Source organism: Typopeltis vanoorti, chromosome 4, assembly GCF_054136105.1.
Source record: "Typopeltis vanoorti isolate ZY-2024b chromosome 4, IOZ_Tvanoo_1.0, whole genome shotgun sequence".
In the NCBI taxonomy this organism is placed as follows: Eukaryota; Metazoa; Arthropoda; class Arachnida; order Uropygi; family Thelyphonidae; genus Typopeltis; species Typopeltis vanoorti.
In genome coordinates, this window is record NC_143552.1 from 139,869,467 (window position 1) to 139,894,194 (window position 24,728).

The 24,728-nt window shown below is 34.4% G+C and overlaps 1 protein-coding gene across 2 annotated transcripts in view; it reads right to left on the reverse strand.

Annotated features, from left to right (window-relative positions):
• Window positions 1–24,728, reverse strand: part of LOC150107718 (casein kinase I-like) — a 300,934-nt gene that overhangs the window by 231,510 nt on the left and 44,696 nt on the right. For both annotated transcript variants that reach the window (XM_090391487.1, XM_090391486.1), the window contains exon 2: window positions 22,290–22,330. In XM_090391487.1, coding sequence (XP_090247613.1) covers window positions 22,290–22,330 — 41 coding nt within the window. The remainder of the gene's footprint in view (window positions 1–22,289; window positions 22,331–24,728) is intronic.

Below are 24,728 nucleotides of genomic sequence, written 5' to 3' on the forward strand. Positions count from 1 at the left end.
TTTCTTGGTATTACTACCTAAATCACTATCATTTTCTTCCCCCGCCACATTTAGAAGACATGGAATTATTTACTTTATGTTGTCAAATGTCACAACAAAATAAAGTCAGAGTTACTGAAAGATATAAAGAAGTTGATATATATAATATAAGTCATGCTCCAGTAGAAAGTTATCTCAGTAACTTGTGTATATTTCAAAGTGTAATTCCATGGCATTATTATAATATAGTAATTTGAGTTGAAATTTTCTTAAGGAAATTCTGTTCATAATTTTGACCATCCAAAGTCAGGAGTATCTGTATTAGACATGATTAATTTATTTCTGGGTTAATCTGCAGATCATAATGTTGGTAACCTCTATTCAACAATTTCATTATTAAATTATTCTCATCATTCTCATCTCAAAGGAGACAAAGATTTGTCTCTGCAAGTGCACCATCCAGTCTATCTTTCTATACGGCTCCCAAACCTGGAACATCTCAACAAAAGTAGCAACCAATATTATAAACAGCTTTGGAACCACTTGTTTAATTTTGAATGGCAAGACCACATTCCCAACTTTACTATATCAGAGGAAACCCAGCAAGTTCCTCTAGTCAGCACGGTTCAAAGAAACCAAATAAAATGGCTTGGCTACCAACTCAAACACCCATCCTCTACACCTTTTGATGCTCTAGTCCTTTACGCCCCTACAGCTAGGAAAAGAAAAAGAGGCAGACCCCGAACTCATTATTAGAAATATGAGGGACGTCCAGAAGCTAAGTTTCAATGGGCTCTCAGAGAAACAAAAATATACTTACAAAAAAAACTTTATTGGAAATTAAAGTAGACATCTTTCACTACTTTTATACATAATTTCCACCATTGTTCAGGCTCTTATCATAATGGGGGGGGGGGGGCATCAAGAGTTGTATACCTTTATCGTAGAAGGTTGCTGCCAGTGATGCAAACCACGTATTGACTGCTTCTTTAACCTCGTCATCGTCTTGAAACTGCCGGCCACCAAGGAAAGATTTCAGATGTTTGAACAGGTGAAAGTCACTTGGCGCAAGGTCAGGATTATATGAGGAATGATGGAATTGTTTCCAGCCGAAGGTGGTCAGAAGTTGTTGTTGTCGTCATAGTGAATCCCATATTCTGTCAAATCTTCTCTTCATCTGAATGCACCAAATCGTCAGTCACTAAAGACGGTCGCCCGCTTCGTTCATCATGTGCACACCTATCCTTCATTCGATTCGATTTTACATGCGGCAGGCGATTCGATTTTCTTAGACATTATAAACACACACCAAGAAGCGTATGCACTCCAAGAATGTCTGAAAATGGCACCAACACCTTGCTAACAAATCAACAAACTCAGCACACATGCACACCATTATGATCGCAGCTCTGCAGTGAAAATATTTAAAAATGGAGCTTATTTTCTGGACGTCCCTCATACATCAGCAACATTCTCCCCATTTTCCCCTAACTCTCCACATTAGAGATCCATCAATTAGCATAAAAGAGAAGCCTGGCTTTCCTTCAAGTAATTTCTCAGTGTACACAGACTCATTTGTTTTGATTTACAATTATAAATAAACGATGCTGATGATATATCTACCCTATATATATAAAATGATGCCTTTTTTTATGTCACATTTTTTGAAACGTTTTGAAACTCAGGGGCTACCCTGAATGTCGAGTCTTCAAAATTCGAATTCAAGGAGAACCGGCCTACCAGTCCGGAACATGGGGGGTTGGGTGCCGTAGGCACCAGGGTGGGCGTAGCTCCCTAGTATATATATATTTATTCTTTGATATTAATCTAGTAGTATATTTTAAACAGTAGTTGGACTTTTTCCTGAATAAAATCATCATCATCATCAGGATCAATGGGTTAAACGCTCCTTCCACTATCCTTTGCCATTTCTCTGTTTGCTGCTGGGTGACTCAAATCCTTCAAATTTTTTCCACACTACTCCTTCACATCCTCTACCCATTCTTTCTTGGTACTGACCATCGTACCAAACATTAAGGTTTCATCTTTATACTGTTATCTATCCTGCAGATATGTTCAAAAAAAAAAGCTTAAGTTTAATTCAAATTATTTTCTGCATTAGATTCCCTTTACGGTTCACTTTTTTATTACAGTTCATTTGTTACCTTTTGCACCCATCTGATTCATAGAATCTTCTATAAGATGCTCTTTCAAAAGCAAATATTCATTTCACAGTCTTTGAACATTATCCATGTCTCACAACAAAAGAGTACTTGCGAATATGCATATTTTCAGTAGTCTCAGCTTTATGGCAAGGTTCGCTGATCTACTTTTACATATATTGCCCACTGTTGTAAGTTTACTTTTGCTTTTGTTATCTGAGATTGTATCTCTTTTTTATAGTCTAAATCGCACATTATGTTGCACCCTTGGCACGTGAAGTTCCTAACTTCATCCAGCTCTTGTTCGTTGACTTTGATTTGCTTTTTTATTCTCTTCTATTTGAATATCACTGTTTAGGTTCATTATCAACCCAAATCTCTTTTCTACTTCACTTAACTTCAGCATTGTTCATTCTAGCTATTCTTCAATAATGACTGTCATCTGCAAATCATAACAACAAAAAAATAGTACTAGAAAAAAATATGGTGTCAAGCTAGTTTTATACAATACAAATTATCTAAAAAAAAATTTAAGACATTAACACTTTTAATCACCCAAAGGACTTGCCATGGATATATCCATACATATAAAATTTAAATGCATAACACTTATTTGTATATAATGCTTAGTAAAAATTGCACAATGTTTACATTTCTATTAGAAATTTGTCTGATTAACTGCTTTAGACTTATTGCATATAATACTTTTTATCCTATCCAAGATGAGTCAAATTTTGCATTTTCTAACACATTTTATAACAACTAATTAAACTGTTTTTTCTAAAAATATATATTAATAACATACAAAAATACTTCAGTGAGAGGCAGGGATGGGAGTAGATGGCATAGTGCAATGTTCTTCAAACTTCAGGTCACAATCTATTAGCTGGTTGTGAAATCAATTTAGTGAGTGACGAAAAGTATTTTTAATTAAATAAGATAGTGAGAGTGGATCTCACAGATTTTGTAGCTTTAAGACATTTTGATTTTGTATAAGTTCTCACATCTAACTATAAAACACAAATGGATGTAATGTTCACACTCACATTAGCAAGTGCAAACAACGTGTATTTAAATGTTAAAATCATGTTTGATATTAACTTTGTTATGTTTTTAATTTGTCATGTTGTATCATCATTTTCTACATTATCACCTGAGATCAGCAGAGCTAATCTCAGGTGGTATGGTCACTTAAACAGAATGGGCGAGGAAAGATTAGAAAAACAAGTGTTCTCTGCCAGGTTGGCAGCAAAACGACCCAGAGGAAGACCAAGATATAAGTGGATTGATACGATAAAAAGTGCCTTAGAAGATAGAAATATAAGATCTGATAATGTTGGAGTCTTGACAAGTAACAGACTGATTTGGAGGAAAATTGTAGATAGGAAGTTAGTAATGACGTAAATTTTTCCTGTAGTACTATCATATCCTGTACACCCCTTGAGGGTACATGTCAGGAATTTGATGATGTTTTTAATTTTACTTTTTATGTAGTAAAGGCACATGCTGTTCTTCAAAACTTTTGTTTCAGTTTAGTGTGTGTGTACTGGGTTGCAATGTGAAATGCATTTCTTATTGTGGGTCGCTGTCAAAAAAAAAAAAAAGTTTGAACACTGGTATAGCGTGTAGGTGGAGTATCAAGCAGTGAAGACGGCAGGTTGTGTGATGTAGTGTCCTCCTGTGAAAGAGTCTTCAGATGCTCTGTCAAGTAATAAAATATGACTTAAGAAATTTTCAAAAATATTTGAAAATTTCTTAAATCATTAAGTAGCTTTTAAGTCCCACCAGAAACTTGCTATCCTTATCCATTCTACTAAAGGTCAGCTTCCTGCTTTCTTAGTGCCTGGAATTTATAAAGTACTCTGTTTCTGCAAGGTGGCTTACTTCAGACAGTCAAGCAACTATCTGTTGAGAAGAACACAAATTGTACATCTGCAATTTGTACTATGGTCAATCTGGCCTTACAGACCATGTATTGGATACAACCCACAGGATCTGCTAGAAGTAAACCATCATGCTTAACTTAAATGAATATAGATGTATAAAACTTTCCAAAATTTGGGAAACATTAATTGTCAGAGGTTCCATTTTATTACCAAGGCCACCTACAAATGCCCATTGAGAGTAGCCCCACCTAGATAGGACTTTAGCGTCACCCACATGTTCCATTTAGTATTCTATTGTCTTTGTGTGTGTTACAAGAGTTATTTATAATCCCTGAAGATGTCTCAGTGACTGAAATGAAATATTGGAAGCATTAAAATTAGTTTTTAATCATTTCCTAGTGCTGTAAATATTCTATTAAACCTCCAACATTATGTCCTCCTACTTAAGCCTTAACACACAGATTCTAGAGCCATGCTTGTACCTATTTACCCAATTCTGTCATTTAAACTATAAAAGTTTCTAAAGTGATCAAAAGCTTATGAAACCACATTTAAGTCTGCTTGGTATAATTACTTAAAAGACTAATTATGTCCAAGAACTCACAAAGTGTTCAAGCATTTAAACCCTTTCCTTCATTAATTATGATTTACACCCTGATCATTCAATGATAAATTTCTCTAAGCTAATGAAACACTTAATCAAAAGAGTAATAAAAGGTAAATAAAAACTCTGTGTATGTCTGTGTGTAGTGCAATCACTTTCAATATTTGATAGATTCAAAGGGCATCACTGGTGTTTCCTTAGTATGAATAACAATGGATATTATATTTTTTAATAAGATTTTACATTCTTTTCATCATTAAATATACCTGCATATTTCATTATTTTAAATTTTCCTACTTTTACACGGATTTTCACATTTACTGAGCATATACAGGCAGGCACACTAGCAGGAAGGGGCTCCTACAGTGATGGAATATTGCTGCATGTCTCAAAATGATGGTCTCCAGATTTTTGACAATGTGACAGCTGAATTTGTTTAAGTTTGGAGAATGTTGTAATGCTCTGGCAGATTCCAGAAATAGTCTTTCTGATTTAAATTTGTTTACACAGAAACAGATTTAAATCAGAGGCACCAGTTTCTGGGTAAACAAAATTAAAACAGAGAGACCTCTTCTGAAATCTATCACAGCACCACAATGTAAATTATACTTGCTAAGAAATTATATTCTTGTTTAATCCTTTACCTAGGTGTAAAGGTGATATGCTAACCAACACTTAATGAATCAAATCACTTTATCTGTAAAACCTCAGATATAATGTAAGGGTGTGAACAACAACACTGTTGCAATGCTTTTTTTTTTTTTAATCACTATGGCTTCTGATATTCATCATCATCAACTTCCTGACATGAACCCTCAGGGGGTGAGCAGGGTAATTATGATAGTACTACACAAAAAAGTTACACCATTACTAACTTCCAATAAACAATTTTCCTCCAAATTAATCTGTTATCTTTCAAGACTCCAACATTATCAAATCTTATATTTCTGTCTTTTAAGGCACTTTTTACTTCCATCTACATCTTTGTCGAAGATAAGAACCTCTGGAAGCCATGGGAAGAAGACAATTAAGTGGTTTCACTTAAAAGAAGAGAGTGTGAGGAATCGTTTTAGGGAAAGGGTGTTAGAGAGGATTTCGGATGGACTGGAAAGGGTACAAGATTGGTGGAAACATAATTCAAAAGTAATCCTGAGCTGTGCACTTGAGGTGCTTGGTGAGACATCTGGAAAGATTAGAGAGCAGAAGGAGGGTTGGTGGTGGAATAATAATGTACAAGTGGCAGTGACAGTGACAGCTAAGAGGAAAGCAAAGCAGAAGTGGGATGAGTCAAGAGTGGAAGAGGACAGAGAGAGAAAGCAAGAAGCCAAGAGAGTTGTGGCACAGGCGAAGGCCATGGCATATCAAGATCTGTATATGATCAATTAGAAACAAAGGAAGGACAGAAAAAAATTTACCAACTAGTGAAATGTAGAAATAAAGCAGAAAGGGCATCTTACATGTGAGGCAGATCAAAGACGCTGAAGGAAGAGTATTACGAGAGATGTGGACATAAGAAACAGATGGAGAATATACTTTGAGGGACTTTTGAATGAGGAAAATGCAAGGACTCACAGAGAAGATGGGCAGCCTTTTGAGGGGATGGTGCAGAACATCAGTAGAGTGGAAGTGACGGAGGCCATGAAGAGGATGAGGAATGGAAAATCGGTGGGTCCCGACAGGATTCCAGTGGAGGCATGAAGGCACTAGGAGAAGAGGGAATTGACCTGCTGTGGGACCTGTTCATGAAAGTTTGCCAACAGGAAAATATACCCAAGGAATGGAGGGAAAGTACTCTTGTCCCCATCTACAAGGGTAAAGGGGATGCACAAGACTGTAAAAATTACAGAGGAATAAAGTTGATGTCCCACACAATGAAAATCCTAGAAAGGGTTCTTGATGGAAGATTGAGGAAGGAGGTGGAGATTGCAAAGGAACAATTTGGCTTCATGCCTGGTAGATCAAAAACAGATGCTATCTTTGGGTTACAGCAGATGATGGAAAAGTTTCGAAAGAAACAACGGGAGCTACATCTGACATTTATTGATCTGGAGAAAGCGTATGATAGAGTGCAAAGGCAAGAAGTCTGGAGGTGTGAGGGAGAAGAAGGTTCCGGAGAAATATGTCAGGTTGGTGCGGGAGATGTACAGATATGTGAAGACAAGAGTTCGGACCTGACTGGGAGAGACAGAAAGTTTTCAAGTAACAGTTGGCTTGCATCAAGGGACAGCATTAAGTCCGTTTCTGTTTAACATTGTGATGGAGGTGGTGACGGAGGAGGTGAGAGAAGATGCACCTTGGACAATGATGTATGCAGATGACATCTTGCTGTGTGCAGATTCAAGAGAAGAAGCGGGAACTAAACTGGAAAGATGGAGAAAAGTACTGGAAGAGAGAGGTATGAGACAGAGCAGAAGTAAGACAGAGTATATGTGTTGCACAGTGGGTGGCGACCAGGAGAGAGATCTGGAGCTGGAAAGAAATGTCATCAGGAAGGTGAGGGACTTTAGATACTTAGGTTCAACAGTGGAAGAAGATGGAGGAGTTGAGAAGGAAGTGGGATGCAGGATACTAGCGGGATGGAGGAACTGGAGGGAGATGGCTGGAGTGTTATGCGATAAGAGGGTGACGATCAATCTGAAAGGCAAGTATTGTAGTGAGGACAGTAGTGAGGCCAGCCATGACATATGCTATAGAAACTGTGGCCCTGAGGAAAAATAACATCAGCATGAGAATGCTTAGGTGGATGTGCGGTGTGACCAGAAAGGATCGTCTGAGAAATGGCTATGTGAGGGGAACAGTGAAAGTTACGAACGTAGGAGCGAAGATACAGGAGGCAAAGTTGAGATGGTTTGGTCATGTGATGAGGAGGGAGGACGAATATGTGGGAAGAAGGGTCAAGCAGATGGATGTGCAAGGAAGGAGGAAGCGTGGGCAGCCAAAGAAGAGTTGGAGGAGAGCTGGTAGAAGAGGACTTGAGGATGAAGAACTTGTATGTGGTGACAGCCCAAGACAGGAGGATGTGGAGGAGACTCATCATCAACAGTGACCCCACTTAAGTGGGAGAAGATGCAGAAGAAGAAGAGCTATGGCTTCTGATATTCATCATCAAATTCCTGACATGTACCCTCAGGAGGTGAGCAGGGTAATTATGATAGTACTACACAAAAAAGTTACACCATTACTAACTTCCAATAAACAATTTTCCTCCAAATTAATCTGTTATCTTTCAAGACCCCAACATTATCAAATCTTATATTTCCGTCTTTTAAGGAACTTTTTACTTCCATCTACATCTTTGTCTTCCTCTGGGTCTTTTTACTGCCAACCTGTCAAAGAACACTCGTTTTGCTAATCTTTCCTCTTCCATTCTGTTTACATGACCATACTACCTGAGATTAACTCCACTAACATATTCCTGAATGCTAAACAATGGAAAGTTCTTCCTTAATATCCTCATTTTTAATGGGATACTGCCACTAATCTTCTTCAGAACTCTCATATCAAAGGTCTCCTAGTCTTTGATCGAGTGTTTATTTCTAGACCAACTCTCAGAAACCTGGGTTAAAATTGGTTTGAATACAGCTAATTTAGTGTTTTGACTAATTTTTTTCTTATTCCATATAAATTTATTCAGCTGACTTCCTACCATACCAGCTTTACTAATTCTGTTGTCTATTTCCATATTTAATTTACCATCTTCACTAAAAATTGTGCCAAATAGCCAAATTGTTTTAGTTGTTCTACAGGTTCACCATTCAGGATACAGTTGATGTTTTCAATGCTTTTGCATATTTTCATTCTTTGTCTTTTTATTGCTGATTTTCATACTAAATTTATTACAACAATTATTCAATTTAGTTAGGAAATCTTCAAGCATTGTACTGGATTTATTCAGAAGTATAATATTATCTGCATAAAGCAAAGAGCTAAGATTAATATCACCAATTTTGATATCAAATTTAATACCACTTTCTTTCATAATGTGATCCATGTAGATAATGAATAAGTAGAGATAATGTGTGCCCTTGTCCCACACCTGATTTTACATCAAACCATCTCCTGTACTTCAATTTTAACTGTTTACAACTCAAATAGAGACTATGTACTGCTTGATATAATGTCCCATTTACACCACATAACTATGCATTTTGAACAGCTTTCTTCTTGGTACCTTGTCATATGCCTTATCCAGATCAACAAAACTCAAATACAAATCCTTGTTATATTTCCAAGATTCCTCAACTATTTGTCATAATAGTGAAAATCTGATCCTGACAACCACAACTGGCTTAAATCCAGCTCATTTTTCACCAAGCTTTCATTCCACAATTTTTCTTAGCTTTTTCTCAAGTATACTTGCATAAATCTTACCAGGTACACTCAGTAGAGAAATACTCCTGTAATTCTCATATTCAGTTTTATTTCCCTTTTTATAGATGGATACTATGAGAGCTCTGCTCCAATCATCTGGAATTGAACCCTCTGACCAGGCCTTTAAATTATGCAATATAGCCACTGTATAACTTTTATACTTCCATATTTGAGCATGTTTGGTCAAATTTCATCTACTCTAGCTGCCTTGCCACATTTCAGGTTTTTGATGACTTTTTTCTACTTCAAGTATGGATATGTATTCCTGACTACATTCCTGTTGGGAGTTTTCTACCACCATGGAGACTTGTTTGTTTCATTTAGCAAAGTAATTACTCCAGACATCTAAAATATCTTTATCTTCAGTTTCCATGGTCCTTTATCATCTCTGATTCCTTTTATAGTACTTTTTCCTCCATTTCTAAGGTTTTTCAATAAGCCTCCAGAATATTTCACCACCCCTTTCTGATACTTATTTTCTATATTCTTACGAAAGTTTTCCTATGACTTTGTTTAGCTCATTTTACATAGTATTTGGCTTTCTTACATTTTTCTCTGTATTCTCTAAGAGCACAAACTGACTTACTTACCAAGAACTTTTGATATGCTTTCTTCTTTTCTTTCACTGCCTCTTTAATTTCCTGTGTCCACCATGGAGTTCTGATTTTTCTATTCTTACAGACAACCTTTCTAAATTACTACACAGAATTGTGAACAGACAAATATTTTAAAAAAGACAACTGGCAAACAATTAACAAAAATGAAAAGGAAATAACTAAACAAGAATTAGAAATCAGCCTAAAACAAACAAGAAACAGAAAATCACCTGGAGAAGATAAGCTAGGTTCAGAACTATATAAATACGCAGGAACAAGATTCAAAGAAAGACTCTTCTTATTTTTAAATAAAATTTATTCAACTGGTATCACCCCAATAGAATGGAAAAAAGCAATTGTGATTCCTATCTTTAAAAAATGTAATAGAGATGACCCTAAAAACTATATAGGTATCAGTATACTAAATTCCTGTTACAAAATATAAAGCAGAATCTTAAATAGCAAACTAATGAAATATTACGAAAACTTTATTTTAGAAGTACAGAATGGATTTAAAAAACGACAATTATGTATAGACTCGACTTTCTGCCTAAAATTAATAATAGAGAAAAGAAGAGAATACAATTTAGAAACACATATTGCATTTATTGACTTTGAAAAAGCATTAGACAAAATTAAAAGAAATATATTATTTAACATATTAAAAGAAAGACATACCAAATAATATCCTAAAACCTATCACAAGTATATGTGAAAATAATCAAATACAAATAAGATTAAATCACAAGCTATCATATACATCATCATCACATTCCTGCCATGTACCCTCAAGGGGTGCACAGGATATGATAGTACTACATGAAAAAAATTACATCATTACTAACTTCCTATCTACAATTTTCCTCCAAATCAGTCTGTTACTTGTCAAGACTCCAACATTACCAGATCTTATATTTCTATCGTCTAAGGCACTTTGTACCGTATCAATCCACCTATATCTTGGTCTTCCTCTGGGTCGTTTTGCTGCCAACCTGGCAGAGAACACTGGTTTCGCTAATCTTTCTTCGCCCATTCTGTTTAAGTGACCATACCACCTGAGATTAGCTCTGCTAACACATTCCTGGATGCTGACAATGTCAAGTTCTTTCCTAATATCTTCGTCTTTAATATGATATTACCATTGATGCCATTTGTTCACCCCTATAATCTTTCTCAGCACTCTCATATCAGCCGTCTCTAATCTTTGGTCAAGTGTTTTACTTCTGACCCAGCTCTCAGATCCATAAGTTAAAACTGGTTTGAACACTGTCTTATATACAGTTAATTTAGTGTTCCGACTAATTTCTCTCTCATTTGATATGAATTTATTCAATTGACTTCCCACCATATCAGCTTTGCTGATTCTGTTGTCTGTTTCCATATTTAATTTACCATCGTCACTAAAAATTGTGCCTAAGTAGCTGAAATGTTTTACATGGTCCACAGGTTCTCCATTCATAACACAGTTGACATTTTCAATGATTCTACCTATTTTCATTGTCTTTGTCTTTTTATTGCTGACCTTCATACCATATCTATTACAACAGCTATTCAATTTAGTCAGAGAATCTTGAAGACTTGTAGCAGATTTATTTAGAAGTATAACATCATCAGCATAAAGCAAAGAGCTGACATTAACATCTCCAATTTTGATATCATGTTTAATACCACTTTCCTTCATAATGTGATCAATATAGATAATGAATAACAGAGGGGATAATGTAGATCCTTGTCTCACACCAGATTTAACATTAAACCATCTTCCTGTACTTCCTTCAATTCTAACTGCTGACTTACAACTCAAATAAAGACTAAGTATTGCTTGATATAATGCCCCTTTATCATATAACTGTAGCGTATTGAATAGCTTTTCCCTTGACACCTTGTCATATGCCTTTTCCAAATCGACAAAACTTAAATACAGATCTTTGTTATATTCCCATGCTTTCTCGACTATTTGTCGTAAAGTGAAGATCTGATCCTGACAGCCTCTATTTGGCCTGAATCCAGCTTGTTCTTCACCAAGCTTTTCTTCCACAATTCTTCTCAACCGTTTCTCAAGTATACTTGCATAGATCTTGCCAGGAACACTCAGTAGGGAAATACCTCTGTAATTCTCACGTTCAGTTTTATTTCCCTTTTTATATATGGATACTATGAGAGCTCTACTCCATTCATCGGGAATTCGTCCCTCTGTCCAGGCTTTCTGAACTATGAAGTGCAGCCACTGTAAGACTCTAATACCACCATACTTCACCATTGCTGGTCGAATATCATCTACTCCTGCTGCCTTTCCACATTTCAAGCCTTTCATGGCTATTTCTACTTCAAGTATGGATATGTATTCCTGAATGCATGCTTGGTCAGTGTTTTTTACCACTGTGCTGTCATCACTGCTTGTTTCATTTAGCAATTTTTTGAAGTAATTACTCCATACTTCAAGGATATCTTTTTCTTCCGTTTTCATGTCACCTTTATCATTTCTAACTGCTTTTACGACACTCTTTCTCCATTCCTAAGCTTCTTCAACAACCTCCAGAATATTTTGCCACCTTCTGGATATTTATTTTCTATATTCTTGCCAAAGTCCTCCCATGACTTTTGTTTAGATATTTTTACACAGTGATTAGCTTTCTTACATTTGTCTGTATTCTCTAAGTGCACAAGCGGACTTATTTGCCATGAATTTTTGATATGCTTTCTTCTTTTCTTTCACCCTCTTTAATTTCCTGTGTCCACCATGGAGTTCTGATTTTTTTATCCTTGCAGACAACCTCACCACATGCCTCTCTGGCAGAATCAATCAATGTTTTCTTCAGATTTTGCCACTGAATCTCCAAGGTTTGATTCCTGTTCTCAAACTCTTTCATTTTTTCTTCAATAATCTTTTTCTATTTTAGTCTAGAGTTCACATCTGAGAGCTGCTCAACTTTTATTCGCTTTAAAACTTTCTTACATGTTATTATTTTCAATATGAAATTCAATTTTATCCTGCTCAAGAGTAAATAGTGATCACTTCCAATTTCAAATCCTCTGTGCACTCTGGTGTCCTGCACCAGGGAGAAAACATCACTATCACCAATAACATAGTCAATGAGACTTTTCTTATTCCTTGCTCTTCTCTCCATGTGAATTTGTGCACATTTTTATGTTGGAACATGATGTTAGTAATAATCAGTCCATGTCCTGAGCAGAAATCCAACAGATATTTGCCATTATTATTAGCTTTGCTCTTTTCTCCAAATTTTCCCAAAACATTTTTGTATGTCTCACAATCATTTCCTACTCTGCTATTTAAATCCCCAACAAGGACCAACTTTTCGTTTTTCATTGTGTCAGTTGCTTTCTCTAAAGCATTAAAAAAATTCCTCCACTTCTACCTTAGTAGAACCTTCTGTTGGGCCATAGGCATAAATAAGTCTCATTGTCCAAATCTCCATTCTCATATTTCCCCACATCGCTCTACTTGAGACTACCTGCCATTCAAGAAGATTAGCCTCGTATTTAGTGTTGAATACTATGGCTTCTCCTTCTTTTCTTTGATTGTCATTGCCTGAATATAACATTTTGTATTTATTGCTCAGAAAGATCTCACCAGTGTTTGCCTTTTTTGTTTCAGTCACCCCTATTATGTCGATCTGGTACTTATCTAATTCCTCAGCTAGCTCCATTTCTTTGCCATTCAGGCTTCTTATGTTGATAGTACCAATCTTTAACTCTGGTGATGCTGAGTTGGGGGTTTGTTTTCAGATTTGTTCCACGAGCTGACTTTTCGTCATTCACCATGGTTCCCTGGTGAAAACAACGGGGGGGCCTTGTTTAACCGGGCGACGCCCGAGCCGGAATGAAATTTTGTCAAGTCGTACCATCATTTTTATTTTGGTTTAACCAATAAGAATACAATTTGGTCGGCTAAATCCCAAATTGCCAGCCCATCCTTGTTCGTTCAGTATCCAAGTAGATACCCAACAGGGTGCACCACGAGAAGGTGAGGATTGGACATTAGGTCAGAAGCCCTGGTCGGTTCTCCGCATTCCTTTAAAGGCTATGTGGAGGTCTCCTCTCAGTTATACAGCTTTGACCTTTAAGCACCCCTTCTATCATTAAGCTATCATACGAAAGAGATAAATCAAGGGGTCCGACATTGATGTCCCCTCTCAGCAACTCTTTTTAATATCTACTTAAATGAAATAATAAAATGGAATAAAAATTTACATCAAGGAATTAAACTCTCTTCTACAGTGAACTTAAACACTCTCCTTTTTGGCGACGACCAAATAATAATTATAAATTCTGAAGATAACTTACAGAAAGCTATTTTAGATGTAAATGAGATAGCCAAAGATTATAGTATGATAATATCAACAGAAAAATCAAAAACTATGGCCTTTAAAGGACAAGATCCAGCAAGAACTAAAATAGTAACAGATAACAAGATCTTAGAAAAGGTGAATTCATTTAACTACCTAGGATGTATGATCACATATGAAAATGAAAAAGATATAAACGTAAAAATTGCAAAATATTTAAAAATAATAGGTGTAATTAACTCTATATTTAAACCAAACCTAATTCAAAAACAAACCAGACTAAAAGTATATACTACATTAGCCCTACCAGTCTTAATGTATGGAAATGAAATCTGGACAATAAAACAAAAAGACAAAACAAAGATTAATAACAGCAGAAATGAAGTTTATGAGAAAAACTGAAAAATATACTCTATTTCATCACAAAAGAAACGAAGAAAATTAAATTATGAAAGAATTAAACCAAGAACCAGTAAGAGAAAAAATTAAAAAATATAAACATAAATGGATGGAACACGTTCAAAGAATGAAAACAGAAAGATTACCAAAACAAGCCTTAAAGTACAAGCCATTAGGAAAAAGAAAACCAGAGCGTCCTCTTAAACGATGACTTCTAAGGCTGGAACAGGCCATGCTAGGCCTAAATCTTTGATACGCATGATGATGATGATGATGATGACAGACAACCTCACCACATGCCTCTGTGGCTGAATCAATCAGTGTTTTCTACAGGGCTTGCCACTGAATCTCTAAGGTTTGGGTCTTGTTTTCAAATGCTTTCATTTTTTTTTTCACTGATGTTTGTGTATTTGAATTTACAATTCACTTCTGAAAGCTGCTCAGCTTTGATTCATTTTAAAACTTTCTTACACACTCTTCTTTTCAATGTGAAATTCGATTTTATCCTATTCACAACTAAGTAGTGATCACTTTTTATCTCAAATCCTCTGTATATACGCTTGTGTATATCTGTATATTGTGTATCCCTGTATACTCTGAACCAGTGGGAAAACATTGTTATCAACTATAACATAGTCTATGAGACTTTTCTTATTTCTTGCATCTTCTCTCCATGTGAATTTGTCCACATGGAGAGAAGAAAAAAATGCATATTTTTATGCTGGAACATGGTGTTAGTAATAACTAATCCAAATCCTGAACAGAAGACATTTACCATTATTATTGGCTTAACTTTAGTTTCTCCAGATTTTTCAAAAACATTTCTATATGTCTGGTAATCATTTCCTACTCTGCTGTTCAGATCTCCAGCAAAGACCAACTTTTTATTTTTCCTTGTGCCAGCTGTCTTCTCTAATGCCTCAAAACATTCCTCCATTTCTTCCTTGGTAGAACCTTTTGTGGGACCATAAGAACAAATAAGTCTTATTGTTCAGTTCCCCATTCTGATATTTGTCCACATCACTCTACTATTATCCTCATATTTAGTGTTGAATACTATAGCTACTCCCTGTTTTCCCTGATTGTTATTGCCTGAATATATTTTGTATTTGTTCCTAAGAAAGATCTCACCTGTTTTTGTCTTCTTTGTTTCAGTCACTCCTATTATGTCAATCTGCTACTTATCCAATTCTTCTGCTAGTTCCACTTCTTTTCCACTGATGCTTCTTACATTGATAGCATCAATCTTGAACCCTGCTGACATTGCATTGGGATGTGTTCCGGGATTTGTTCCAGTAGCTGACTTTGTGCAGTTCACCCTGATTCCCTGACGAAAACTGATATTCTTAACGATAAGTATGTGGTTGTTTTTTTTTTTGACCAAAAAGCTAATGTAATTAAATAAAATTTTGTGTGACATTTGGAAGTCACTCATTAGATCTTTAAACATCAGACTTTAATTTTTCGACAAACTATCAGACACACCTGTTGAACAATGCCTGACCATGTGCCAGCATCCATGCTCCACATGTTTTTGTTGTACTTGTATTCTTGTGTAACGGTTTCTACACATTCGGTGTTTTTTAGTGATGTATCGATTCATATTTAACACTTGTTGCATATATGTATGTTCATCCCAACCCAGATGAAGCCACGATCATATGCAGTGAAACTAGTAGGTTTATTAAATCTTTATGGCCCAGTGTTATTTTATTTTTTAATTACATTGGTATTCTTAATTTTGTTTCATTTTATGAAAGTTGAGAAGAGTCACTTTTTTTTTTTATTTGTGGATTATGACTGTGTTCACCTGTATGCATATCTATTTTTTACATATGGAAATTTCAAAATTTTACTGTAGGAAATATTTGTTTTATCCTGAGGGATGGCAACTTTTATTGTGGCTGTCGAATTTACGTAATTTATTAATTGTTGGGAGTAGACACAGTTGAAGAAAATTTGCTTTAGATGGGTAACTTCCCAATTTAAATCTTTGGGAACTGTCGTGTATTTATATGCATTAATAAATTGAGGATGTGCAATGCCCAAAACACTAAGCACAATCTACAATTTATTACAAAATAATTTAAGCCTTGCTTTACACACAAAACTGACTCCTTTAGATATTCTAGACTTAATAAAATTAATAGTTTCAGCTAACTGCTTTAAATTTGAAAATTTCTATATACAAATTTTCAGACTCCAGTGGGCCAAAATATTAGAGTCAAACTTATTACTCCCAACACTTTCACACAGCATTTCATTTTACAGTCATTATGTTGACGATGTCCTATGAATTGGGGGAAAAGCAAAACATTTTAGATTTACTGACATCCCTTAATAACTTCAATGACAGATCGTATTTCACTATTGAGTATGAAGAAGAAAAAAAAACAATTCCATAATTTTTTTAAATTTATGGTTATAAGATCAAAAAATAATATTCATATGAAAATTTATCGTAAATTGACAAATGTAGGGAAACTACCTACACTTTGATTCTTACCATCTCTACAACACTGTTTAAAAAAATTCAATTGCACTTAAATGGTGAGTGCCAATTATTTTTATTACATACTTAAGTAAAATTGGTTAAAATAGAAAAAAAAAATGTATAAGCACTTTATACTTCAGTGTACCTGTTCTGTGCAAATTCTAGCAATATGAAATTACATTGCTAAGTTGAATATTGTTCTCACAGCAATGTAGAAGTATAATAAAAAGTAATTTTCAGTAAAAAAAAATTGTATTTTTTAGTGTTTTATTCTATTTTTTTACATTAATGCTGATGACATGTAAAAACTCAACGTGTAACTTGCTTACTTAGCACCCCCCCCCCCAAAAAAATTGTCTTCTTAAGTGGATGCAATAAATATGCAACAAAAAAAACTGCAGGTTTCTTCATTTTCGAAGGGCCAGAAAGGATAAAAATAAGAGTATCTCTCATAAAAATGTCAATATTTTTTTTTTTTTGGTCCCCACAACTTTTTTGGGCTTCAAAGTTAATCGTTTTTATAAAGAGATAAGCAAAGCTTTATTTTTATGGAGTACCCTTCAAATCAGAACATGCTTTTTTACTGAAGCTCTTTTAAAAATAAAGTATGGAAAAAAAATTAATAAAATAATCATAAATTGGTATCACTGCCTACTTGTGCTATATTTGACAAATACAATCTTTAGAAGTTAAAATTGTAAATATAGATGGTCATGAATGAATGATAATAATGATAACCAAAACAGAAATTTTAATCGATTTTTTCAAAAGATATGACCTTGGTGTCAAATTTAACAGCAGTTCTACAGTAAGATTTTAATAGTTATGTTCATAAACATAGCAGAAAATCATTCTGTTATGGTTCAATAACATTTGTTGCTTGCGACTACAATAACTTCAAAGCCCTCTGATGCTGAATAGTGGTAGACAGCAACATTTTTCTCATAGATTGAGACATAGCTATCATACATTCTTGTGTTGTCAATTTTCTCTACTTTTAAATCTTTCTTTAGGCAACTTGCTTCATCTTCACCGGATACAAAAAAAAATAAAAATAAAATATATATACAGGGTGTTCGGGATAAATTTGACAGTTTCGTAAGGAAAAAGAAAATCTTCTTTGTATCTATTAAATTTAATGAATTGACAAAAAACATTACAGGCAGAGTTAATTACAATACTATCAACAAGATTTACTCAAAATAACCACCATTAGCATCGATCACAGCTTCAATTCTGCTTCGGAACCTCGAACAAGCTGATGCTACAGTCTTCCTGGGAAGGGCCGCAAAAACTGTTTTAATTTTATCCATTAACTGGGCTTTTGTATTACTGGAAGTGCGATTGGTGTCTTTTTCAACTGCGCCCCATACAAAATAATCCATGGGGTTAAGGTCTGGGGAGTTTGGAGGCCAAACATTTGGACTGGTGAAGTCGTAGAAATTTTCAGACAACCATTCTTGACTATTCCCAGAGGTGTGGCAAGGGGCCGAATCCTGCTGCCATACATACGGCCTACCATTGGCTACCCTTGTTATCCAGGGCTTGACTACAGTTAGCAACTCCACGAACAAAGCCCGAATTCCAATGCCAGGGTTCTTCAACACCTGTTCCTGCAGATTTGCGAGGAATTCTGCTGTACGAACGCAATCAGATCGTCTGCTAGGGATCTTTCTTCTTGCTACATCCTGGTAGTCACCATTGCAAGTCTCTAGTTCATGACTGATCGTTTTTACTGTATTCAGGGAGCATTGGGCAGCAGTCGTAATATCCTTATTTTGATGGCGGGCACGAATCATCATGATACAAGTTATTCTCTTCCATGATTCAGGTGGGTTCCAGCTATCCATCCTTTCTGACATCTTGTATATGAATGAAGAAGGGTCCAAACTTTTAAATGAAGAGAAGTGTGTGTTAATACATGTAACTTACGGAAAAATATAATTAATTATAAATATGTCAAATTTATCCCGAACACCCTGTATATATATATATATATATATATATATAATACCAACACTGTTACTAAAATAGAAGTCAAACATGGTTTGTAGTGAAAACACTATGGTTCTCAATAGGCCTTTTTTCAGATTGCTTTTGTGACCAACTGTTTAAAAGGTTCTCCTACCCCAGCACCATCACATGGACTCATCTGATGTAGCAAAAAAAAAGTGCCACTCTGTGAATAAACAAAAATTCATCTCTGTGGTCATACTGGGTTAACAAAATTCTTCTCCCTCTTCCATTGTAAGCAATGTTTTCATTATTTTATTTTTTGCTCCCATTTACTATTATCACATGGCACACCACTCATGATCCATAAAAAAAAAATTGCCTTGATAGGTGAATGTACTAAATATACTGAAAGATGCAACAAAAAATTGTGGTTTTCTTCATTTTCAAAAGGCTTAGACAGCCTTTTGAAAGTGGCCTAAAAGAAAGAAAATAACAGAACGTGGCCAATTTTGTTTTATAGACACCTATCAAAAATGTCTTGCATAAAATTTTCAAAGTTTTATATTGTTCCCCCACATATCTTTTTTCAGCTTCAAAAATTCAACAGATTTTAATTTATTTTTCAAACTTGGAAACAATTTTTTTGCACAGAAGAAAAGCTTCAATCAAAATGATCAGAAGACCAGATATTCCACTACATGTATAAATGAAATACAAATTTGTCTGAAAATACAAATTAGATATCAAAAGTGCATACCGTCCTTGTGCATTAAAATGGCAGTAAAAAGTTAGAAATCAGACAATTCAGAAATAAGCTGTAATTAATTTCAAACCCTCCAAAAATTTTCTAAACATTCTGCCCAATGGCAACCATAATGATTTCTGAACATGATTTCTGTGTAGCTCCAGGATTAATAATAGAAGAAAAGGCCTAAGCATAAGGAGCTGATACCTGTTAAACCTATCCTCAAGGCTTTAAATTAAATGTCTATGTTAGCTAATGTACACATTTAGTTTGAAACCTTGAAGGCAGGTTTAAAGGAGTTCATTTAGGTCTTTTCTTCTATTACTGGTTGCCATAATCAATAGAACGGCAGGGAAAATCTAAAAAATCTCTTCCATTTAAAGCAGTGGTTCCAAACTTTTCACCATGAGGGCCACATGGGGTACTTCAGCACTGTTCAGCAGGCCGTAGTAATAAAAAAACTCTAGAACTAGATATATGAGTTTTATTGAATTATTACATTGCGCCACTGCAAGTGGCGCAATGTAAAAATTAGGATATTTCGATTAATAAATTACCCGAAATATCCAAAAAAGAAGGGAAAAAAAATTTTTTTTTTTAATTTAAAAATTTTATTATTTTTATTTATTTAAAAAAAAAATTTTGTAAAAATTACCAAAAAAATCTTATCACAACAATTTCTACGCGCAAACTGATACTTTTTTTTTTTTTTTTTGGAATAGCCGAATTCATATTTTTTTGTTCAGGAAACAATTTGTTTAAATTTCTGCTAGTCTTTAGTTTTTCAACCGAATATACACCGACAATTTACATGTAACTTTTTTTTAATTTCATATAATTTCGAGTTTTTTTGTCAATGAATACAGATTGGGAAATTTTGTTTTTATTTCATTTTCTGCTGGTTAGTTCATTTTAACAGTGTTTTTACTGACTTTTTTAAGTGTTCTTATTTTGTATGATATAAATTTTTTTTGTTGATAAAAAAGTTTATTCAGATGTAACTTTTTTATTTCGTTTTGAATTCTTTTAAATTTTTTTTCTTCGTTAGTCCATTTTAAACCGACCTTTTACAGTCAGAAAGACCGTAACTTGGATTACAGTTACTTTTTGCTATTCGGGAATATATTTTGAACACAATGCATTTGAAATCTATTAACACCCCATGTTTTTTTTTTTTTTTTTTGCGGATTCTTATTGAAAAATTAGTCCAATTGGCAGGCCATATAAAATCATATCGCGGGCCACATCTGACGCGCAGGCCGTAGTTTTGGAGATCCCTGATTTAAAGGATAACAAATAACTCACTTTCATCAAAATATAAAATTATGCAGCTTCAATTTAATTTTTCATTTGATGATTTCACATGGAATGACCCTAATGTCAATTTCTTTTCTGATTATTTTATTCTTATTACAGTTCAGCCATTGGCGACAGCTATTAACCCCATAATTTTCTTCTGAACTGCTTCCATACCTGAGATCTCTACTCTTTGTTCAAATGTTTTATTTCTAACCTAGTTTTCCATACCATATGTTAAAATTGGTTTGAGTATTGTCTTGTATTACTGTTAGCTTCATTTTTAGATCAATTTCTCTCATTCCATATAAATTTATTCAACTGGTTTCCAGCTTACCAGCCCTTACACACTTTATTACGATATTTAATATGCCATCAATGAGAATTAATATTTTATGTATCCTTACTGCTCATTTCATACATATTTGTCACAGCAATCATTAATTAATTTGGCTAAAAGACTTCTGAAGACTTGTAGCATATTTATTTAAGAGAATCTTCATCTTACTTTTACATATTAAGCTCAGTGATCTGGAACAGCCAAGTAGACTGGCTTTTTAGGGACAATTATGCTATGAAAGCATGTTTAATCTTATTTGCATAGTCTGTTTTGTCTGCTAACTACATGTATTCTCTGCCCAGTTTGTGTCTTGTGCAGGATGAAAAGCCTGAGTTTCTGGGGAAAAAAAATCATACCACCTTATAAGAGACCAGTTAAGTCACCTTTGGTCGAAAAGCCATTATAAAGGTTCTTCGGATTAAAATTCAGGCTTTTCACAAAGAACACTGCTGTTACCAACTCAACAACTACAAAGCATGTAACTGTCAAATCTGGAATTTCTCACTAAATTACCTATTTCAACAAATGAACAGTGATTTCTAGCAGTAGAAATATCCATGTACATGTCAATTTCAATGGATACTTTTAATCTATCGAAAGTGACATTAAATACCACCTGTTATTCAATTCATGTTTAAGTGTCATCTTAGAAGTTTTAAATGCACAAAATAATGCATAAACATACATAGATTCCTGATTCTCAGACAAGAAACGAATAAGGACACTGACTGACTGAACACAAATGACAAATAATTCAATCAAGTGTGATCTTGTACACAAACATCAACTTTCCAGACATGATCCACTACACCCCTAATACCACATCACTAAAGCAGCTGTGGTTTAATAGGTAAACAAATTTAGTCTTGATAATTTCTGATCAGAATTTGTATGTACACCTGCTTTTGGAAGTGTGGTTTATTAACTCATTTTGGAAGTATGGTTTATTAATTCATACCAATTCCACCAAAAGTTGAATTAATAAATACTACTCTGTCTTTCTGCATCCAACCAATCTTCTTAAAATCTAGTTAAAAATTACTTTTTAACAACATATAAATGTTCAGCATTTCTTTTGCATCCTCTTTGGATTAAGCAGTACTATTAATTATAAATTTTTTAAAAAAATAAAGAAAGAAAAGAAAACTTACTAATTTGATGGCAACATGTTCATTATTATAGAGATTTTTACCTGAAATTAAAACATAGCCATTATAACACATGAAGTGATGAATCATTAGGTTCTATTCTAGGAAGAGACTAAAATTTATGTCTAAAAAGTTCAAAACCATATAATATACAAAATGAAGTATCATAACATATGATAGGTTACACTACAAATTATAGGTTATATTAATAAATGAGACAATAAATTACAGAATTAAATTCTGTAATTTATTCTATATAACATTCCTATAACAGAAAGAAACACTTAAAATGAAAAAACAAGCATCTTCAGAAGAGCAACTACCAATTATTTGAGACAATATATTTTGACAATCGAAATAATAAAGTAACAGCATTTTTAAGATTTATATAAATGAAATAAAATTAAGTAAAACACATATCTGAAAAAGTCTAAAATTTGGTAGATAATACATATAACACAACAAAAAGTTATTACAGACAATTCTGTTCCCCACCCCCCAAAGAAATTATTACTAGTAGTAGTAGATCTCCATTGAGTCAATGGCTCATCACAGGAGATTCTCCAACACACAGCTCATTATATTATGACTTGAATGCATTCAGTTTCCACACTAACCACACTTCCAGGCAATGCCACCCACAACTCTCCACGCAAGAAACCTACTCCTCACTTCTTTGCTCACACACTCCAAGATACAGCTTCCAAAAATGGCCTCTTGTTCTTTCCCTGTCTCCACCCATTCTATGAAAAATCTGATCTACATTAATCCAGTAATAATCCCTTACCAACTTATATGTCTTGATTATGCTCTGCCCCCCATCCTTCTATCCCTGCAATTTGCATTCCCTCAATCTGCCTTCATACTTTGCATTCCAGAGAGCAGAAACCATTTAGTGAATTGTCTTTGAACTCATTCCAACATCTCTTCATTCTTTCAAAAAACCTGATGGCCAAATCTTTACACAGTAATCCACATGCAGTCTAATCAAAGCCTTATACAAAGGCATCATATCCTTACTCCTACATGTCAATGTTCTCCACATTATTCCCATAATATGATGTGCTGTGCTCAAAATTTTAACAAAATGTCCCATATCAGGTCCTTATCCACCAACATCCCCAGATCCATCATCTCCTCCACCTCCTCTAAGACATCCCCCACCAATCGTATACTTTGTATTCCATCTATACATTGCAAACTTTACACTTTGCTACATTGAATTGGTGGCCCATTCAGAAAGTCTATTCAAATCCCCCTTACAAGGCAACAACATCCATCATACTTCTCATAGTTCTTCCCAACTTTACATCATTTTTTGGAAGGAAGGTATTTAACAGACTTTTAAAGCATCATGCATCATTTTAAAACTAATTCTCCAACTGAGTCAGCTTTTGAAAAATAAAATGTGATACATATTAGAAGCATACAAGTTTAATTTAAGTCAATTTCTTAAAATGGATGACTGTTGATATCATACTATTTGTACTGTTATATATCGCATAATATCAATAGTCCATCCGTTTTTCAGAAATTGACTTAAACTGAACTTGTTTGCATTAGCTTCTAATATGTACAGCATTTTATTTTTCAAAAGGATGAAATGTAGGATGAAAAACTCAGGTTTCTGGGAGAAAAATCCTGTTACCTCCATATGAGATCAGCTTACCTTCAACTGAAAAAGCCAATGAAAAGATTTCTCTCATCACGGCAAGAATCAAACTCAGGACTTTTCCAATTAAAGGACAGAAGACAGAAAAACATGCTGGTTATCTAAAATATATATATATATATATTAAAAAAAAGGGAAATACCAAATCTAATAATATTGGAGACACAAACTAATTTTGAAGAAAACTGTTGACTGGAAATTAGTAATGATATGAACTCATCATTATGTACTACTATCATGGAATCATATGTTGTGTCTACAAGCATTGTGAATGAATTTGAGAATAAGTATGATAGCTGGCGCATGTAGTATGTGTGGCCTCCCTTGATGAATCCCTGGAGCTCTCCCTTAATAATAATACAGGAAACCTTGCGTAACACGAATTTGATATGCGCAATAATCAGTTAGCGCGATTGAGTGAAACGATACTATTCCTGCTTTAAGCGAGTGATTAATCAGTTAACGCAATTTTTTTACGTTACACAAATTTTTTTGTCACCTATCTGCAACAAGCAGAAAAACTGGAAGTCATTAAGAGACATGAAAATGGCATTAGTAATACAACGACTATGCGAGACCCAGAATACAGCAAGTCTATAGTTTGGACTATATTAAATAAGAGCAAAGAATACAAAGAACAAGGAAAGTTGCTACTGGTTCTTTAAGCATGCAGATCACCCAAAATAGAAGACATTTAACCCTCGAGGGCTCGCAGCTGATCTGACAGATACATGCAAAATGAAATTTAATATAAATATTCTTACACAATT